Raw genomic sequence first — 17351 nt, forward strand, 5'->3', positions numbered from 1 at the left:
ACTCTGTTGCCCAGGCTGGAGTGCAGTGGCATGATCATAGCTCACTGAAGCCTTAAACTCCTGGCCTCAGGCATTCTCCTGCCTCAGCCTCCTGAGTTGCTGGAATTACAGACAGGCACCACCATGCCTGCTCTAATTTTTTAATTTTTTATAGAGGTGGGTCTTACAAATTCATCAGGTCTCGAACTCCTGGCCTCAAGTTGTCCTTCTGCCTTGGCCTCCCAAAGTGCTGCGATTATAGGCATGAACCACTGTGCCCAGCCTCCTTTTCATTAATATGCCATTTCTTTAGAGTTCTGTTTTTAACTTCTTTATTTATGAAACAAAAGTCAGCTTTGTAGGGTATCTCAAAGTCTCCTTTTAGTTCACCCTTCATGAAATGAGAATGTATACAAGTCTGAAAGATACTTACACATTGGTATATTTGGTATGGTTGGGGTGTGTTATACTATTAAGTAGAGGAAACTGTGTGGCAGTGAGGCAATTTTTATAATCTTTTTTCACCTTCATGCAATTACATAAACATTTTCATGACTAAAAATAAATTAGCCAATCACAGCCAGAAAAGTCATAAGCATAATAGCAGTCAACTATATTTAAACTATTAATGGAATTGTACATATTTGGATCACATTGTTAAGCCCCAGACAAAAAGAAAAAGCTGAAATATTTTACTCTCTTGGACACAGACCTATGAATATGAAATGTTTAAGGGCTAAAGACCTAACTAATATCTTTGATATTTTGAGTACTTTGCACTGAGAACTTAAAAGATTTCTCTACCTGTATACCTTACTTCTTGGTTCCTTTCATAGCTCACTTTTTCTACTCCTTTTTTTCATTTATGTAGCTGTAAAATTTGTCTCCCTGGAATGAATGAATGTGTCTTCTGTTCTTGTTTAAGAGAGGATGTTACTCAAAGAGCTTTGGAGCAAGCTCTGAATGTAAAGCAACCTGCTAGGTTTCTGGAGAATACGTAACAGGGTGTGTTTCTTACCGGGGTCTTCCCAGGGCAGGTGTCATTCCTTTAGAAAGCAATTGCCTCTTTTATAAGTTCCTCCAGTTGTGTGCATGGGCACTTAGGAATCAGATTTTTGAAAACATCTTTAATGCAGCTGCCAGAAATTTCCAAATTTAGGTTAAAACCGTACTCTTATGTCATCTTATGTCTCTTGGCTATGGTTCTAAAACTTCCCATTGAAATGATTCTGTTGCCTGTGTGCCCACTCCTAAGAACCTTTCCACAGCTAAGTAATATTACCTTATTTCAAAAACTTTGCAAATCAACCTCAGTGGGGGAGAATTACTAAAAGCATTTAGCTAATACAGGGTAACCTATAATAATACTTTGTACAATCTTTTTAAAACTTTTCAAAGTAACGATGCTTTAAGTTTTTAATCCTTGTTTGAAACTTGTGGAATACAAAAAGAGAACTCCACGTGAGAGATAAGTAATTGAGGAAATAGGTTAAAAGGCTGATCTGATATTGCTGACATAGCTTGTTTGCAGCAGTCAGAACAGAGTTGTGCTTTCTCTTGGACTGTGTCAACATCAGTGTTACATAATATCAAATAATGGTAAAAACCCACAGATGTGCTGGCTTCAGCAGCACATATACTAAAACCCACAGATTAAAGCTGATTAAAAACTAATATGTAGATATGCAATTAATAACCCATACTTCCTAGCATAAAATTGAGGGAGCATCTTTTTTGGCATAGCATAGTTTAAGAATTCCTCCATTGTGCAAATTTGATTAAAGAAATATCTTTCTGAGACATTGCAGGGACATTCTTTCTATTCAGATAGTTCTAGTTTCTATTTAATTTGCCCCTGACTAAGTCAAATATTGAGATAAGTCCAGAGTTAATTGGTGGCATTTAGTTCTCTTTTGTTGTTAAATGTCTGGAAACCACAGGAAAGCCACATTTCCTTTGAAAATATTAATATATGTCTGTATTCTTTATAAAACTTTATAAAGCACCACAGATCCTTAAAGTTATGGCCCTGGCTCAAACTCTTAGTTTGACATATGGCCATCTCTGCTTTCTTTTTCCTTTCTAGAGAAAAATTTCTTAATTTCTTATAAAAAAAAAATCTCATCTCTCAGGGTTGTTTCATATAACTTTACATTTTATATCTCATCAAAAAACTATTGGTTTGATTAAATTTAGGCAGAAATTTTATGTAGTCAGTACTTGATTTGGCTTCTTTTTTTTGTTTGTTTTTTGTTTTGTTTTTGAGACAGAGTCTTGCTCTTTCGCCCAGGCTGGAGTGTAGTGGCGTGATCTAGGCTCACTGCAACTTCCGCCTCTCAGGTTCAAGCGAGTCCTCTGCCTCAGCCACCCGAGTAGCTGGGATTACAGGCGCTCACCACCACAGCCAGCTAATTTTTGTAGTTTTAGTGGAGATGGAGTTTTACCATGTTGGCCAGGCTGGTCTCGAACTCCTGACCTTATGATCCACCTGCCTCGGCCTCCCAAAGTGCTAGGATTACAGGCATGAGCCACTGCTCCCGGCCTGGCTTCTTTTTTAAATCATGATTATTTAGACAGAAGAACTACTGATGTATTTGGAAATATTTGTAGTTGGAATAAGAATCAGAAGATGGTTTGTTGCTTGTTTACATTGTTATTGAGATTCAGCTAGTGAACATACTTGCAACAAATGGAGAAAACTTGTCAAGTTCTTGATTTGTTGTTTTTCCTGCTTGAGGCTGAAGGTCACGCTGCTTGCTCTTCACTGCTGTATGTTGACTTTTCCACTGTTAATTCTGAGGCTCCTTTAGATGGTGTTACATTGTCAAGCTCTGTAAGAGGGTCTCCTTCCCTATCATAGCCAAACCAACGTGGAGGGTCATTAGAGTTGTATTCCTGCTGCTGAACTTTAGATGACATTCTCTGAGCTGCCTTCCTGTAATAACAGTGCTTAGCATTAGCTAGTTGCAGAAGTAATCCCTAGTGCAGAATTTTCAAACTCAACCAAATTTGGAGTTAGAGAATTCACTGTCACAATTTGAATTCACATCAGACCTCTCTTGCCTTGCTGAGAGTGAGGAGATGGGTAAATGTACAAATAAAGAGGGTCCCAAAGCCTCAGTAGCTCTGATTCAACCACTTCAGAAATTAACAGATACAGTGAATGGGTAAGGAAACTACACATGGCCATGGAAGAGGAACACTGAGGCCTCTATTTATTTACACTGCTTTGAGTAAGCCCCTTCCTTGGTATTTCTAGTTTCTCTGATGAGGGAGTAACCTAACCACCCTACCTGTGAAGGCTGACCATGCACCAGGCCAGGAGCTCTTAACCCAGAGTTCACAGATCCCTTTCACAGATCCCTTTTGACTACATGGATGAACTTCAGGGAGGTCCATGTACTCCCTGAAAGTTCATGCAGTTTTGTCTATAATACACATTTTTATGAGGTTTGTGACTCAAAGGTGTCCATGACCAAAGTGATTAAAAAATACTGTTATAGTCTTTCTTAGGAGGAAATAAGAAAGTAAAGAAGGCATCAGAAAAAAAGTATGTCTAACTTGAAAACAAAGCCATTGTGAGGACAGAAGGAAGAATTTCCTTTCCTAGAAAGTTGGTTTGAATCACGAGATTAGTACTAAAAAGGAGATGAGCAATTGACCACTTCTGTAGGATTAGAAATTAGTAACTGTGATGTTTACCCATGAAGGCACTACCTTCTCCACTCTTGCTGTATGTTACATTGAGTTATTAATTGCAAAAGTCTGGAAACTGAGTCATTGATATGGAGCTGGCATTACCATACACTTTGAGTTAAGTTTGTGCTGAATGGCGATATGAGTTCAGGTAAGGCAATGAAATAGGAAGAAAAAACCCCAACAACACAGAGATAGCAGTTTAAATTGCTGTTACAGTTAAGTTGAACTTTAGATGTATTAAAATAATTGTAACCAAACTCAACAGGGAGATAACCAAAGCATTGCTAATTCTGCCTCTAAGCACATTGCTTTTTAACTGATATATCTGCTCTCACACAAAACTTCTACATACTTAAAGAACAAATTGAGTAAAAGCAATGATCATATACTAATTTCTAGTTTGAAGCCACCAATCCCTATGGACTAAAACTTGGCAAACAAGTTTATTCTCTTCAGAGAAATATTTATTCTCAGTTTTGAAAATGATAAGTTTATTGTCAAAGATAATGTTTTGCATTCTGTTAATTTTTTTATCTTTTTTAAAGGTGCTATCCTGCATTTTAAACCTCTTATGTAATCTTTATATATCCTCATCGTAGAACATTACTATGCAAAAGTAATGGGTTTATATCTTTTGCTTCTCCCATATTATTCTCCTAATGATATTTCTCCCTTTTCAATTCTATAAAGGTGAACTTATCGTATCTTTCAACACACTGTCTGAACATTTCTCCCCCTAAGACTTACTGAAACGTAATACCAAATGTTGAGGCATATAACATTGGCACCATCAGTTTCATGTGAGTAAACAGTGTCCTAAACAGCAAGGCTCCATTGTTACCCTTCACCCACCTCTACCAGCCTAAACATTATCCATTTTTCAAAACTCCAAACCAATCCAGCCTCCTTGGAAATGGCTCAAACCCAATCTTCTCCTCCTCTAAATATCTACAGGAAGTTGATCATAGAATTAATTTCTTTCTATTACATAGCTTCATGGCATTAATTATTTATAATTTTAAACTTTGTCATTTTCCTTTTATTTAAGAAGGCAGTAAGTTACTTAAGAGTTTATTACATTTCTTTGCAACTTTCTGAAACTTATCATGAATAGCTCAAACGAGAGATTTCAGCAGCTTACACCAAGAAGGGAAGTCCTTTAACCCTCTTGGCTTTTGCTGGTTTGCTGGTCTAGAAGGGCATTCTTATGTTCCTATTTCCAACACCCTCCTGCCTCCTGCCTCCCAAACACCAGAGTTCTGGACACACCCTGCAGTTCTCAGTTGTTCATAATCATTCAATGCCACTGATGTTGACTATAGTACAAGAGTAGCACAGTTAGAGGCAACAATGATCTTGACCTGCAGGAAAAGGAAATGCGTGTTTTAGGGAGTAAAAGATTTGCAAATCCTGATTCACTAAGTTACATCTTACCTTTAATGTCAGAAGAGCAACAGTTTTGAGGGTTCTAGATAACTGGTAAGAGGATAAGTACTACTAATGATAAGTCTGGGAATGTGTAAATATTGAGTGTTATGGTTGCTTAGTCAGCTACAAGCCAGGGTAAATTAGATGGTAATTGTGATATAAAACAATTAGCAAGTAGTGGGGGTTTGAAAAAATAAGAAAAAGAAAGGTGAGAATGTTGACTCCTTAATATAAGAAAAACAGCAAGTGAACAGGGAGACAACTCCTTTAATGCAGTGTGATGGGACAGAATCGAAATGAGCTGCATGTTGAACCCCAGCCATGGGTGAAGTGCCCACTGGTATACACATTTCTTTAATGTACTCATTCCTTAATCCCCGTCCCCCTTACCCCAGCTCTGCTCTCCAGTCCACCCACAGACAGCTTTAGTGAAACCAAACATCAGTGGGTCCCCTGACTATTGGAAGTGATCCTTACTGACTGGAGGGGAGCAAAGGATCAGATCTCAGATGCACTCTCCTTCCAGACTCAAGTTCTGGGAGGTTAAGGCTTCCTCCACCTGGTGTGTCTTTAGGGCCTGTTTTAGTCTTAAGTGCTTTCACAACAAGGGTGGTCTTAGGGAAAAACAGAAAATATGAATCTGTCCTGGAGCAAATCTAGGATTATTTTTAGAGAGCTATGGATACTAGTGTAGACTATTCCCTATTCCACTTCTTGCCTGCCCTTCAGAAAAGCCTTAGCCATGACTAGCTGTCCTCATCACCTTTGGCATCCTCACATGGACTGACTATCCTAAGACCCAGGACCTTGCCAAGAGAAGAGATCGGCAAGTGACTGCCAGAAGGTTTTTCTGAGTTCTTTATCATAGCATCCTATGTAGCTGTGTGTTTGCACAAATGTACCTTTGAAAAAAAAAATAGATTCAGGGTGTACATGTGTAGGTTTGTTATGTGGGTGTATTACATAATGCTGGGGTTTGGGCTGGTATTGAACCCATCAGCCAAATAGTGAATATGATGCCCAGTAGGTACTTTGTTAACCCTCACCATCCTCCCTGCCTCCCCACATTTGGAGTTCCCGGTGTTTATTGTTTCCATCTTTATGTCCAAATGGTTAGCTCCCACTTTTAAGTGAGAACATGCAGTATTTGGTTTTCTGTTTCTGTGTTAATTCACTTAGGATAACGGCCTCCAGCTGCATCCATGTTGCTGCAAAGGACGTGATTTCATTATTTTTTATGACTGTGTAGCATCCCATGGTCTGAATGTACCACATTTTCTTTATCCAGTCCACCGCTGACAGGCAGTTAGGTTGATCCAATGACTTTGCTATTGTGAATGATGCCACAATAAACATACAAGTGCAGGTGTCTTTTTGATAGAATTATTTTTTTTCCTTTGGGTAGATACCCAGTAGTGGGATTACTGGGTTAAATGGTAATTCTATTTTAGTTCTTTGAGAAGTTTGTATACTGCTTTCCATTTTTCGCTGACCTAATTTACATTCCCACCACAGTGTATAAGCCTTCCCTTTTTTCCATGTCCTCACCAGTATCTGTTATTTTTTGACTTTTTAATAATAGCCATTCTGATTAGTGTGAGATGATACTTCATTGTGAGTAATTTTGCATTTCTCTGATGATTAGTGATGTTGAGCATTTTTTCATATGTTTGTTGGCCACTTATATGTCTTCTTTTGAGAGGTGTCCATTCATGTCTTTTGCCCACTTTTTAACGGGGTTGTTTGGTTTTTGCTTGTTGATTTAAGTTCTAGATTCTGGATAGTAGACCTTTGTCGGATGCATAATCTGCGAATATTTTTCTCCCATTATGTTTACTCTGTTGATTGTTTCTTTTGCTGTGCAGAAGCTCTTACACATGTATTTTGAATGGTATCAGGAACGTTAAAAATGTAGAAACTACATTTCTGCAAGAAACCTCTCTCTCTCTCTCTTCCCCCCACCCCTCCCCTTTCTGTCTTAATAGCTTGATGCTGCAGTATGATCAGCACATGGGAGCTAGGAAATATTGAAAAGAAAATGTATTCTTAGGAACCACTGTGTGTTCTAAATTTCATAGAGCACATATGGAATCCTTTGACTGCATTCCATTCTGCTTTGGCCTAAGTGACTGTGAGACCCTGTATGAAATGATTTGGGAATTGAACCAATCTGCTGCAGTGGTTAGTCATCATTACTTATTTAACCTGGTGAGAGAGGTTTCTTTGGATCAGTATAGAACAGTGATTCTCAAACATGATATGTCACAGTTGTAATGTTTCACCTTAGGTGGTTAATAACAACACTGTACTGAAGTTTGTTAGTGATTTTTGTTTCTTATAAATTAAAAGGGATTCAGGGTTAGCCCTGTAGTAACATTGTGTGCCCTAGCTCACATTTCCTTCTAATCTCTTCAGTAGGCAAAAAAAGGGAATGTTGGAGCCACCACCAAGGATTGCTCATAATCCATAGCCTGTCTTATAAATGTGCATCAGACATAAATTGGGCACAGCAGAGCACGTGTCTCCCCTTACTGACCACATCTCTTGAATGTCAGAGCTTTCAAAAAGCTTGAGAATGTAAAGGCAAAAAGCAGCACAGTATGACCTAGGTACAAAGTAGGGCTCTCCTTATTTGTGTGGCTGTGGGCACGTTATTTAACCTGTTTAAACTAGTTTCCTTATCCATTTTGATGATAAAGTGTATTTGTGAGGATTCTATAATATCTGTAAAATAGGATTTAGCACAGTACGTGGCAAATAATTGTTAAATAACATTATTTGTTCATACCGATAATAAAAGTCAACAGTTCCACATCAGAAAGGCTTGAACCTTTCCATGAGCTGGAGAGGAGAACTCTGATAAGAGTTTTATGTTTTAGCAACACAGATCTCCTAGAATGCCTGAGAGTAGGAATTGCTCGAGTTTACGCTTCTAGCAACTGCTAAGAAGGCCCTCCAGGAATCTTCATACTGTGATCTGGGGCTCTGAAGGCCACTAAGACTTACTCTACTCGTTCTCTAGAATTGAAGGTTTTGGGCTCCAGATGCAAATACACCAGAAAGTTCCCTTTACTTTTTTCAAAAATTTATTTCCAACTTTTATTTTAGGTTCAGGAGTACATGTACAAGATGTACAGGTTTGTGACATAGGTAAACGTGTGCCATGGTGGTTTGCTGCACAGATCATTCCATCACCCAAGTATTAAGCCCAGTATCCATTAGTTATTCTTCCTAATTCTCTCCCTTTTCCCACCCTCCACCCTCCAACAGGCCCCAGTGTGTCCTGTTCCCATCCATGTGTTCTCATCATTTAGCTCCCACTTATAAGTGCGAACATGCATTATTTGGTTTTCTGTTCTTGAATTAGCCTTTTCGCTAACTATACAATTCTTCAGGTTCTCTGTGGTTCAGACCCTCCTGGGTTGTGGGGGCCATTGTGAAGGTCTTTCTTCCTCTCTCTCACTCCTTCTACCTTGTTGCCTTTCCCCACAGAGGGCCATAAATTGAATGGCTGGCTGTCACAGCTGCTTCAAATACAAACAGCTTGTCATGTTTTCTGATCATAGTTGTTACTTATTCCTCCCTGAAATAAAGGAGCCTTTATCTTGCATCCACATGGCGCTTCTGGGGTCACTTCCTGGAAACCCTTCAGACTCTGGGGTTGGTAGAATGCCAGACATATCTTCTGTGGGAAACTCTCCTGCAAAAGAGCTACAGCCAATTTGCTCATTGACCAAAAGTTTGCTACTCCTCTGGTTCAGAAAGGGTGAGCTGAGCAGACCTCTTTGATTTGCAAAGCTGGCGCAGTAATTTCAAATTCCACTGAGTATGAGGGAATTTATGTATAAAACAGCCTCTTCTGACAGCTGTAATTGGATCTTAAGGGCTGCACCATACATTGTTTTCATGTTCAAAATGGAATCAAGCATGTGGAGAGCATTGCTTTGTGATTCAAAGTCACTGAGCTTCTTCCCAAGCCAGAAAAACCTCTCTTATCCCACCTGCCAAAGGTTCTGTTTCACCCAGACAAGACAAAGCCTCTACAGTTGAGGGAGCCACACTGGCCCTGATTAGAGTGAGCATAGGTAAGGAATTAGAGATCATCAAGGGCTTGAGTTTTGAAGGGTCTACATACACTGTGCATTTCCAACTCCACCAAAGGATTTAAATGCAAAATAGAGCCCCCAGAGCTGATCCCAAAAAGCTGCCTGCAACTAGGCCTCCTTACCACTTCTCTAATCAAAAAATTTGAGGCCAGGGTATTTCAGGAGCCCCCTAACTGACAAGTAGCACCCTCTCCTAGATGTTGGACATAAAGACAGATGTTTCTGGAGCCTTACTAGTCCAAACACTGGGACTCTCCAAGCTACTCTGCAGTGAGGACTGTCTTTCTCCATCGCTAGACAAAGATGGAATCAAGGGATTCTAGGCCTCTTTCCTGCTAGAGCTAAGCAAAGGTGGAGCTTTCAGGGAGACTAAAGGGTAGTGGTGTGGCCTCTTTAGACAACGAAGTGCACACACAAAACCAGCCCCTTTCTAAGCATTAGGGCCAAGTCTCTGCCTGCTTCTTGTGGATAGGGACAGCCAAGTTTGATTGCAGAAGACAAAATAGGCCTTTGGCTGTCACGGCTTAGACAATGGAATTTTTCATAGCTATAGCTGGTTAATTAGAGTTCTGCATTGGGGTTTTGGGACAAAGCCCAGCTAGTAGCCAAGTCTTACTATGCCTTGTTTTATTTTTTTTGCACGTATATTTATTAAATCTAGGGACCCAGCAAGAAGACTGAGCAGTTAAAGGCAGGATTCGGATGTTACTGGATATCCTGGGTCTTCTTGACCAGTCACTATATTAATCATACTTCAGTGTCCTATATGTCTTGGTCCATTTTGTGTTGCTATAACAGAATACTACAGACTGGGTAATTTATAAAGAAAAGAAATTTATTTCTTATAGTTATAGAGGCTGGGAAGTCCAATATCAGGTGCCAGCAACTGGCAAGGGGCCTTCTTGTATCATCCCATAGCAGGAGAGAAGGAGCCCTAACTCATCCTTTTATCAGGAACCCACTCCCGTGATAACTCACTCACTTCCACGATAATAGCATTTGTCTATTCATGAGGGCAGAGCCCTCATCACCTAATCACCTCTGAAAAGGTCACACCTCTCAATAATGTTGCATTGAGGATTAATTTTCAACACATGAACTTGGGGGAACACATTCAAACCATAGCATCACACCATGATTAGGTTCAAAGAGCCCCTTGCCAGAAAATCTCCATTCATTCTAGAATCTTACTTATTAGAAGTTCAGTAATATTACCTCTTATAAATAGTGAATGGCAAAATACAATCAAAAGATTAGAAGCTAAACTCCTTTGAGTAACACATTATTCATTCACTGTCATCTTGCCCAAAGTTGTCTGTTAATAATCTAACAAGTTTGGCAGAGACTCCTAGGACCCTATTTCATTGTATGTTCTTTAAATGAGGTTAATAGTATTCATATCAGAGTTATCTCCAGACCTATCATGAAGGGTTGAGTCTCCACCCCTCCTCAAAAATTTTCAAGGACCTACCCCCTTCTCTCTGATCTAGCTCCAGCTGGCTGCCCTCCCGCTGCAGGCCTGGGCCCAGTGGGAATGGCTGTTTTACAAGTAATTTTTCTTTCTTTTTTCCATTTCATTTTAACTCACACTTCCTTGGATAAGAAACCATTTTCTTCCTCAGGCCTCAAGTAACCAGAGCTCATGGTTCAGCTCATGCCATAACTACTTAATTAAGAAAGTTCCTCTGTGAAATCTACATGCGTGGGCCACATTGTGCACTTTATACTTTGATAATATTAATTCTTGGTATTAATTTTTCACACCTGCCCAATAGAACCTTATCTTCTATTTCAGGGAATGGTCAAGGATTCTCATTTTAAGCATTTCATATGTTACTTTATCAGGTCAGTTAAAATACTTGCACATTTTTGCCCTCAGTCAAGAGGCAAAAACTTGTGAGCTTGTTTAATCAGATGATTCTCGTAATCCTCTAGGGGAGATTAACTGAATGGACTGTATTTTAAGAAATGAGCAGAGAAAGAGCTAGAGTTAAAGCTTTGGACACCTGCTTAGTCAAGGAAGGGAAGATGCTTAAAGTAAAAGGCCTACTGGAAAAGGGATAGGAAACCACAAAGGCCATTTTAGAACAGCTCACAATGTTAGCTTCAATTAGGCAAAAAATAAAATGAAATGAAACTTCCTAACACTGAAAGCTGCTATGTATTATGAACCTTACAGCCATATACTATGTTTTCTCAGAAAGTAGTTCTCAAAGTTTGTCATAGTCAGGTACATACTTACTTGGAAATATTTGTGCAGTATTGCATCTTAAGGATCCGGAGCTGTTTGCAGCCTATCTGAAGGTCCTCAAGGATTTGGTCAGTAAGCAGGACACAACCAGAGATATCCAAAATGTGCAGGTAATGGCATTTTGCCGATAACATCTCCATCGCTGAGTCAGTAATCTGAACACAGAGCCAAAGTAAGTACTGGCTATTCAAACACTATCTCAGGGAAGAACAGTGCCTTAGTCACTTTGGGCGACTATAATAAACTACCACAGACTGTGTAGCTTAAACATCAAACATTTATTTCTCACAGTTCTAGAGGCTGGGAAGTCCAAGATCAAGATAAAGATAGAGGTACCTGCAATTGGTATCTTGGGAAGTCCCTCCTTATTTGCAGATGCTTCCATTCTTGCTATCTTCTAACATGGCAGAGAGAGAGAGAGAGCTCTAGTCTTTCTCTTCTTATATGGCCATAATCCCATCATGAGAGCTCTACCCTTATGATCTCTTCTAAACCTGTTTACTTCCAAAGGCCCCACTTTCTATTACTGTCACAGTGGGAGTTAGGGTTTCAACATAAGAATTTTTGAAGGACAAACATTCAATTCATAACAAATAGAGTAACAAAATCAGACACTTGCAAATTCTTTTTCCCCCAGCTTGTCACATAATGGGCCTACAATTCAAGTGAGTTGTTTAGCTGTTTCCAAATAAGGTCAGAACAGTAAAATATCTGCCTCAAGTAGCACCAATAGAAATTATGATCTTAGCAAGGCACGGTGGCTCATGCCTATAATCCCAGCACTTTGGTAGGCTGAGGCAGGCAGATTGCTAGAGCCCAGTTCGAGACCAGCCTGGGCCACATGGTGAAACTCCCAATACAAAATACAAAAATTAGCTGGGCATGGTGACATGTGCCTGTAGTCCCAGCTACTTGGGAGGCTGAGGTGGGAGGATTGTTTGAGCCTGGGAGGTCAGTGATGCAGTGAGTCAAGATCACGCCACTGCACTGGGTGACACAGCCTCAGTGACAGAGCGGGACCCTGTGCCCCACACACCCCCCCCAACACACACACACACAAAGTTGTGATCTTGCTGTTATTTTCATTTAAGAGTCCTCTGGTTTGGATGGGAAACTTCATCAAAATTTTTTAGTAATACCTGTTACACCAATATGAGCAACTTATGAAATGCTATAGAGATGGGATTTGGCTTTAAGTTTAAAATCCTAAGGCATCATCAATGTGAAAATATATGTTTAATAACATTACATGTTACAAAACTACAAAATATATATCCTCCGAAGTTAATCTGCAGACAGGCTCATATTACTATGAGAAGGGACCTGGACATCACTGTTGGTTTAGATGTAAAAAAGATGGAGTAACCTAGTTCTGGAAAGGGACAAGTAGGCCAGACAGATGTTTGGAAGCAAGGGGAGAATGAGAAGCAGAAGCCACAGATACTACCCAAATCCCACTCTGAAATATCCTGCCAAGGGTTCCAACATCTCACAGTTTTGCCCAGATGTCCTACAGAGGTAATTCAACTATACTACTTAGATTATTTCACTCACTCCAGGACTAGCTTTCAAATTTATAGCTAAACTGAGCCTTGCTGCAGAATCAACTAGATTTATCTCTCCGAAGGAATTTTTTTCCAACTGCATTCAATTTCTTATTTTAAATGTTTGAATATTCTAAAAAACATAGGCCATGAGGCTTGGCTCTTGTTTTAACATAAAGTTAAAAGAATTATCCAAAAAAAAAAAAAAAAAGAATTATCCAGAAAAACACTTCAGTTTGAAATATATACTTTTTAACTTTGGAAAAAGAGATGCTGTCATTGTCTAAACATGCTTTGTTTCCAGAACACGCTCAGGACCAAGGTTAAACATTACAACTGACTCCACAAAAGTGTCTCAGACATTCCTGCCATAATAGGTTGATCTCTGAGGATCTGATGTCATTGATAAAAGGAAAAAAAAAAAAAAGCCCTCAGAATTGTAGAAAAAAGGAGGGACAACAAAGTGATGGAAAAGTCCAGGGAAGGTGGAGTTCAGAGTAGCAGCTTTGGTTTGATACTAGGAGAGCTGAAAAAGAGCCTGACAGTTCCTGCAGATCAGTAGCTCAAGTTGTTCAATGACTGACGTGATGTCGTTGGGATTTATGGATTAAGGGCTGGAAACTGGAGATGGAAATAACTTTGCTACATTTTTAACTCCCAGATATAAGGGCCTGGTCTCAGCCTCATTGGGCAGATTGTGTTACTTCCAACACAACTACTTTTGATTCCTTGAAAAAATGTTTTGGTTTATTTTTTAATGAAATTATTTTATATTTTAGAAATAATATAAGCACATTGCCAAAAAATAGCAATAATAGCAAAAGAAAACAATTACAAATTTATCACCTTAACATAACTACTTTTAGTGTTCTGGAATATTTCTTGCTAGTTCCCCATTCCTATCCCCATTAACAGATTTGTAAATATAGTAATTACATTTATTTTGCATCCTCCCTTTTTTTTTTTTCCTCTGTTGCCCAAGCTGGAGTACAGTGGCACGAGTTCGGCTCACTGCAACCTCCGCCTCCCAGGTTCAAGCAATTCTCCCACCTCAGCCTCCTGTGTAGCTGAGATTACAGGCGCCCACCACCACGCCCAACTAATTTTTGTGTGTTTAGTAATGTTGGTCAGGCTGGTCTCAAACTGATGACCTCAAGTGATCCGCCCACCTTGGCCTCCTAAAGTGCTGGGATTACAGGCATGAGCCACCGTGCCTGGCCTTTTTTTTTTTTTCTTTTTCAAGTTGGGTTTCACCATGTTTCCCAGGCTGGCCTGGAACACCTGGGCTCAAGCTGTCTTCTTGTCGTAGCCTGCCAAGGGGCTGGAAACATAGCTGCACACCACCAAACCTTGCTTTCATCTTGCTTTTTTGTTTTTCCTAGTGCATTCTCATACTACTGCACAGTCTTCATATTCACAATCTTTAATTATTATAAAATGTTTTATTTAGTAGATGTAGTTTAGTTTATCATTCACATATTTCTGGTCATTTCCATTGTTCTTAAGTTTTTACTATTTAAATAACATTTTGATGACTGTTCATAAATATAGTCTTTTCCAAGTTTTGGACTGTTTACCTTAGGATAGATTCAGAAAGTGGATTTGTATGCTATAGTTTGAATGTTTGTTCCCTCCAAAACTCATGTTGAAACTTAATCCAAGATGTGGCAGTATTGAGAGGTAGGGCCCTTAAGAGGTGATCGGGTCATGAAGGCTCTGCTCTCATCAGTGGATTAATGTGTTATCATGGGAGTGGGACTGGTGACTTTATAAGAAGAAGAAAGATCTGAACTAGCCTGTTAACATGCTCAGCTCCCTTGCCATGTGATGCCCTGCATTGCCTTAGAACTCTGCAGAGAGTCCTTGCCAGCAAGAAGGTTCTCCACCAAATGCTCCACCTTGACCTTGCCTCCAGAAATGTAATATTACTAAATAAATTTTGTTCTTATAAATTACCCAGTTTCAGGTATTCTGTTATACACAACAGAAACTGGGCAAAGACCAGGTATGACCGCTTTTGTGGCTCTTGTTTACGTATTTTCATATTGCTTCACAAAAGGATTAAACCCATCTATAATGCTATCTACAATATAAGGACCAGTTTCACTGACCCCCTGCCAACCACTGGGCATTACCATTAAAAAATGTGCAATTTGGTAGGTAATAAATGATACTTCAAATAATAATGTTTTAAGTTGGATTTCTTTCTTATGTTGGATCTTTTTCTACATCGTTTACTCGTAGTATTTTCTCTGATTTGAATCCCCCGGCTCTGGCACTCTTCAGTTGTGACCATAGGTATAAGTTGCTTAAATTCTCTGAGCCTCAGTTTCCCCATTTGTAGAATGGTTACCCAAGATTGCCAAAGAACTAAAGGAGAACATGTATGTGACCAGTGACTAGCATAAAGAAAGCACTCAATAAATGGTAGCTATAATTTTGATTATTCATTTCCTTTGCCATTAATATATGGGATAGGTTTTTGTTTTTGTTTTTGTTTTTAGTAGAACCTCTTTATACAAAAGAGAACTTGACTGTTGGCTTTCAGTTTGCTGAATTATACTTTTGTTTCTCCTCCCCTTTGCCCCCTCCCCTCCAAGTCCTGTTTTGATTGTGTTGGAAGTCAGGTAATTTTACTAGCACTTCTGGTGATCATCCCAAGAAAAAACTGCCTTGAAGATGGATGGCAAGAAAGGGGCTGAATAGTCCACAAAATGAACTTTTAGGTTAATGACAGTTGGTTTCATGAGATATTAACTAATGAAAATCTAATGCAGTAAGAAATAACGTGTTTTAAAGGTCAGGCCAAAAAAGAGAGTCCAAGTTTTTGCTCTAGCTTTTTGTTAAGCCCCTGAACTGTGGGAGGGCTTTTAAATATAATAAAAATATTTTTAATATAAGCTGGGCATGGTGGCTCATGCCTGTAATCCCAGCACTTTGGGAGGCTGAGGCAGGAGGATCACTTGAGCCCAGAAGTTTGAAATCAGCCTGGGCAACATGGTGAAACCCCATATCTACAAAAAATCCAAAAATTAGCTGGGCATGCCTGTAGTCCAGCTACTCAGGAGGCTGAGGTGGGAGGATCACTTGAGCCTGGGAGGTTAAGGCTGCAGTGAGCTGTGATTGCACCATTACACTACAGCCTGGGAGACAGAGTGAGACCCTGTCTCATATATATATATATAAAATATATATCTAATAAATATATCTAATATATAATAAATATATCTAACATATAATATATAAGATATATTTCTAAGAGAGGGAGAGGCTCTTAGGAAATTATCTTCTTGCATATTATGTTATATTATGCTATATTTGGCTATTTCCTAAGAGCTCTATTGTATTATTTTCATTTATTTGTGAGAATGTAGCTGTGGTAGATTAAAAATGGCCACAAATGCTTTGCAGCTACTCTCAGGAAGAAGTAGAGTCTGTTTCCTCACCTCTTGAATCTATAACCTTGTCACTTGCTTTGACCAAAGGAATGGAGCAGAAGTCATATTCTTCTGAGCCAGGCCTGAAGATGCCTTGCAGCTTCTGCCTTTAGCCCTTAGCCTCTTGGAGTGTATTACTGCCCTTGAAGCAGCTCAGCTAGCTTGTTGGAGGATGAGACCACATGAAGCAGGAGGAAGCTGTCCCAGCTGGGTCCCCTAGGCCAACCAGCTCTAAGGGGAGTCAAGAGATGATTGCTGCTGCTTGGGCAACCCTGGGGCCAACCACTATCAGAAGAACCACGCAGCCGAAACCAGCCCAAATTCCTGGCCCATAAGATTGTGAGAAAATAAAATGTAGTTGTCTTAAGCCACCGAGTTTGAGAGTGACTGGTTACATAGCAATAGATCAGCCAATACCATGTGTCAGAAATCTCACCCTTTGTAATATATAGTAAAATATGACCCATTGATCATTTCTTTAACTTATGACCATTTTGAAACCTCTAATTGATTTTCCTTATGGTCATTTTAAAACCTCGAAGCTGAAAGAATTTCCAAACATGTTAGCCAGCTGCACTAAGAAAATAAAGGTTGAAAAGGGTAGGGTTGTCATGGGGAATCCCAGAAGTAGCAAATCTCTTACTCCTCTCCCATTACATTACAAGTCTGTGGAACTGGGATAAAGTTACCTCACTAAATCCTATTTGCTCAATACTCTATACCTTTCCACTCCTAATTTCCCCATCTGTAAAATGAGGGTAATTTAAAACAGACAAAAAATAGTATTTACTCTCATCTCCCAGTGTTTCAGTGGTCTGGAGACATTTCTCCAAATAATAAACTTTTTGGGTAAAATGTTTTACCATATTAGTATAAGAGAAATTCTGTGCATGCCCTGGGGATTTCT

General features: G+C 39.4%; 1 protein-coding gene across 1 annotated transcript in view; it reads right to left on the reverse strand.

Moving 5' to 3' along the window:
• Positions 1-570: 570 nt before the first annotated feature.
• Positions 571-17351, reverse strand: part of FBXL13 (F-box and leucine rich repeat protein 13) — a 272579-nt gene continuing 255798 nt past the window's right edge. Inside the window, exons 20-21 of the mRNA XM_015134552.3 lie at positions 11455-11618; positions 571-2914 (exon numbers count right to left, since the gene is read on the reverse strand). Coding sequence (XP_014990038.3) covers positions 2725-2914; positions 11455-11618 — 354 coding nt within the window. The 3' untranslated portion in view covers positions 571-2724. The remainder of the gene's footprint in view (positions 2915-11454; positions 11619-17351) is intronic.

The sequence above is a fragment of the Macaca mulatta genome, chromosome 3 (genome assembly GCF_049350105.2).
Source record: "Macaca mulatta isolate MMU2019108-1 chromosome 3, T2T-MMU8v2.0, whole genome shotgun sequence".
NCBI classification, from domain to species: Eukaryota; Metazoa; Chordata; class Mammalia; order Primates; family Cercopithecidae; genus Macaca; species Macaca mulatta.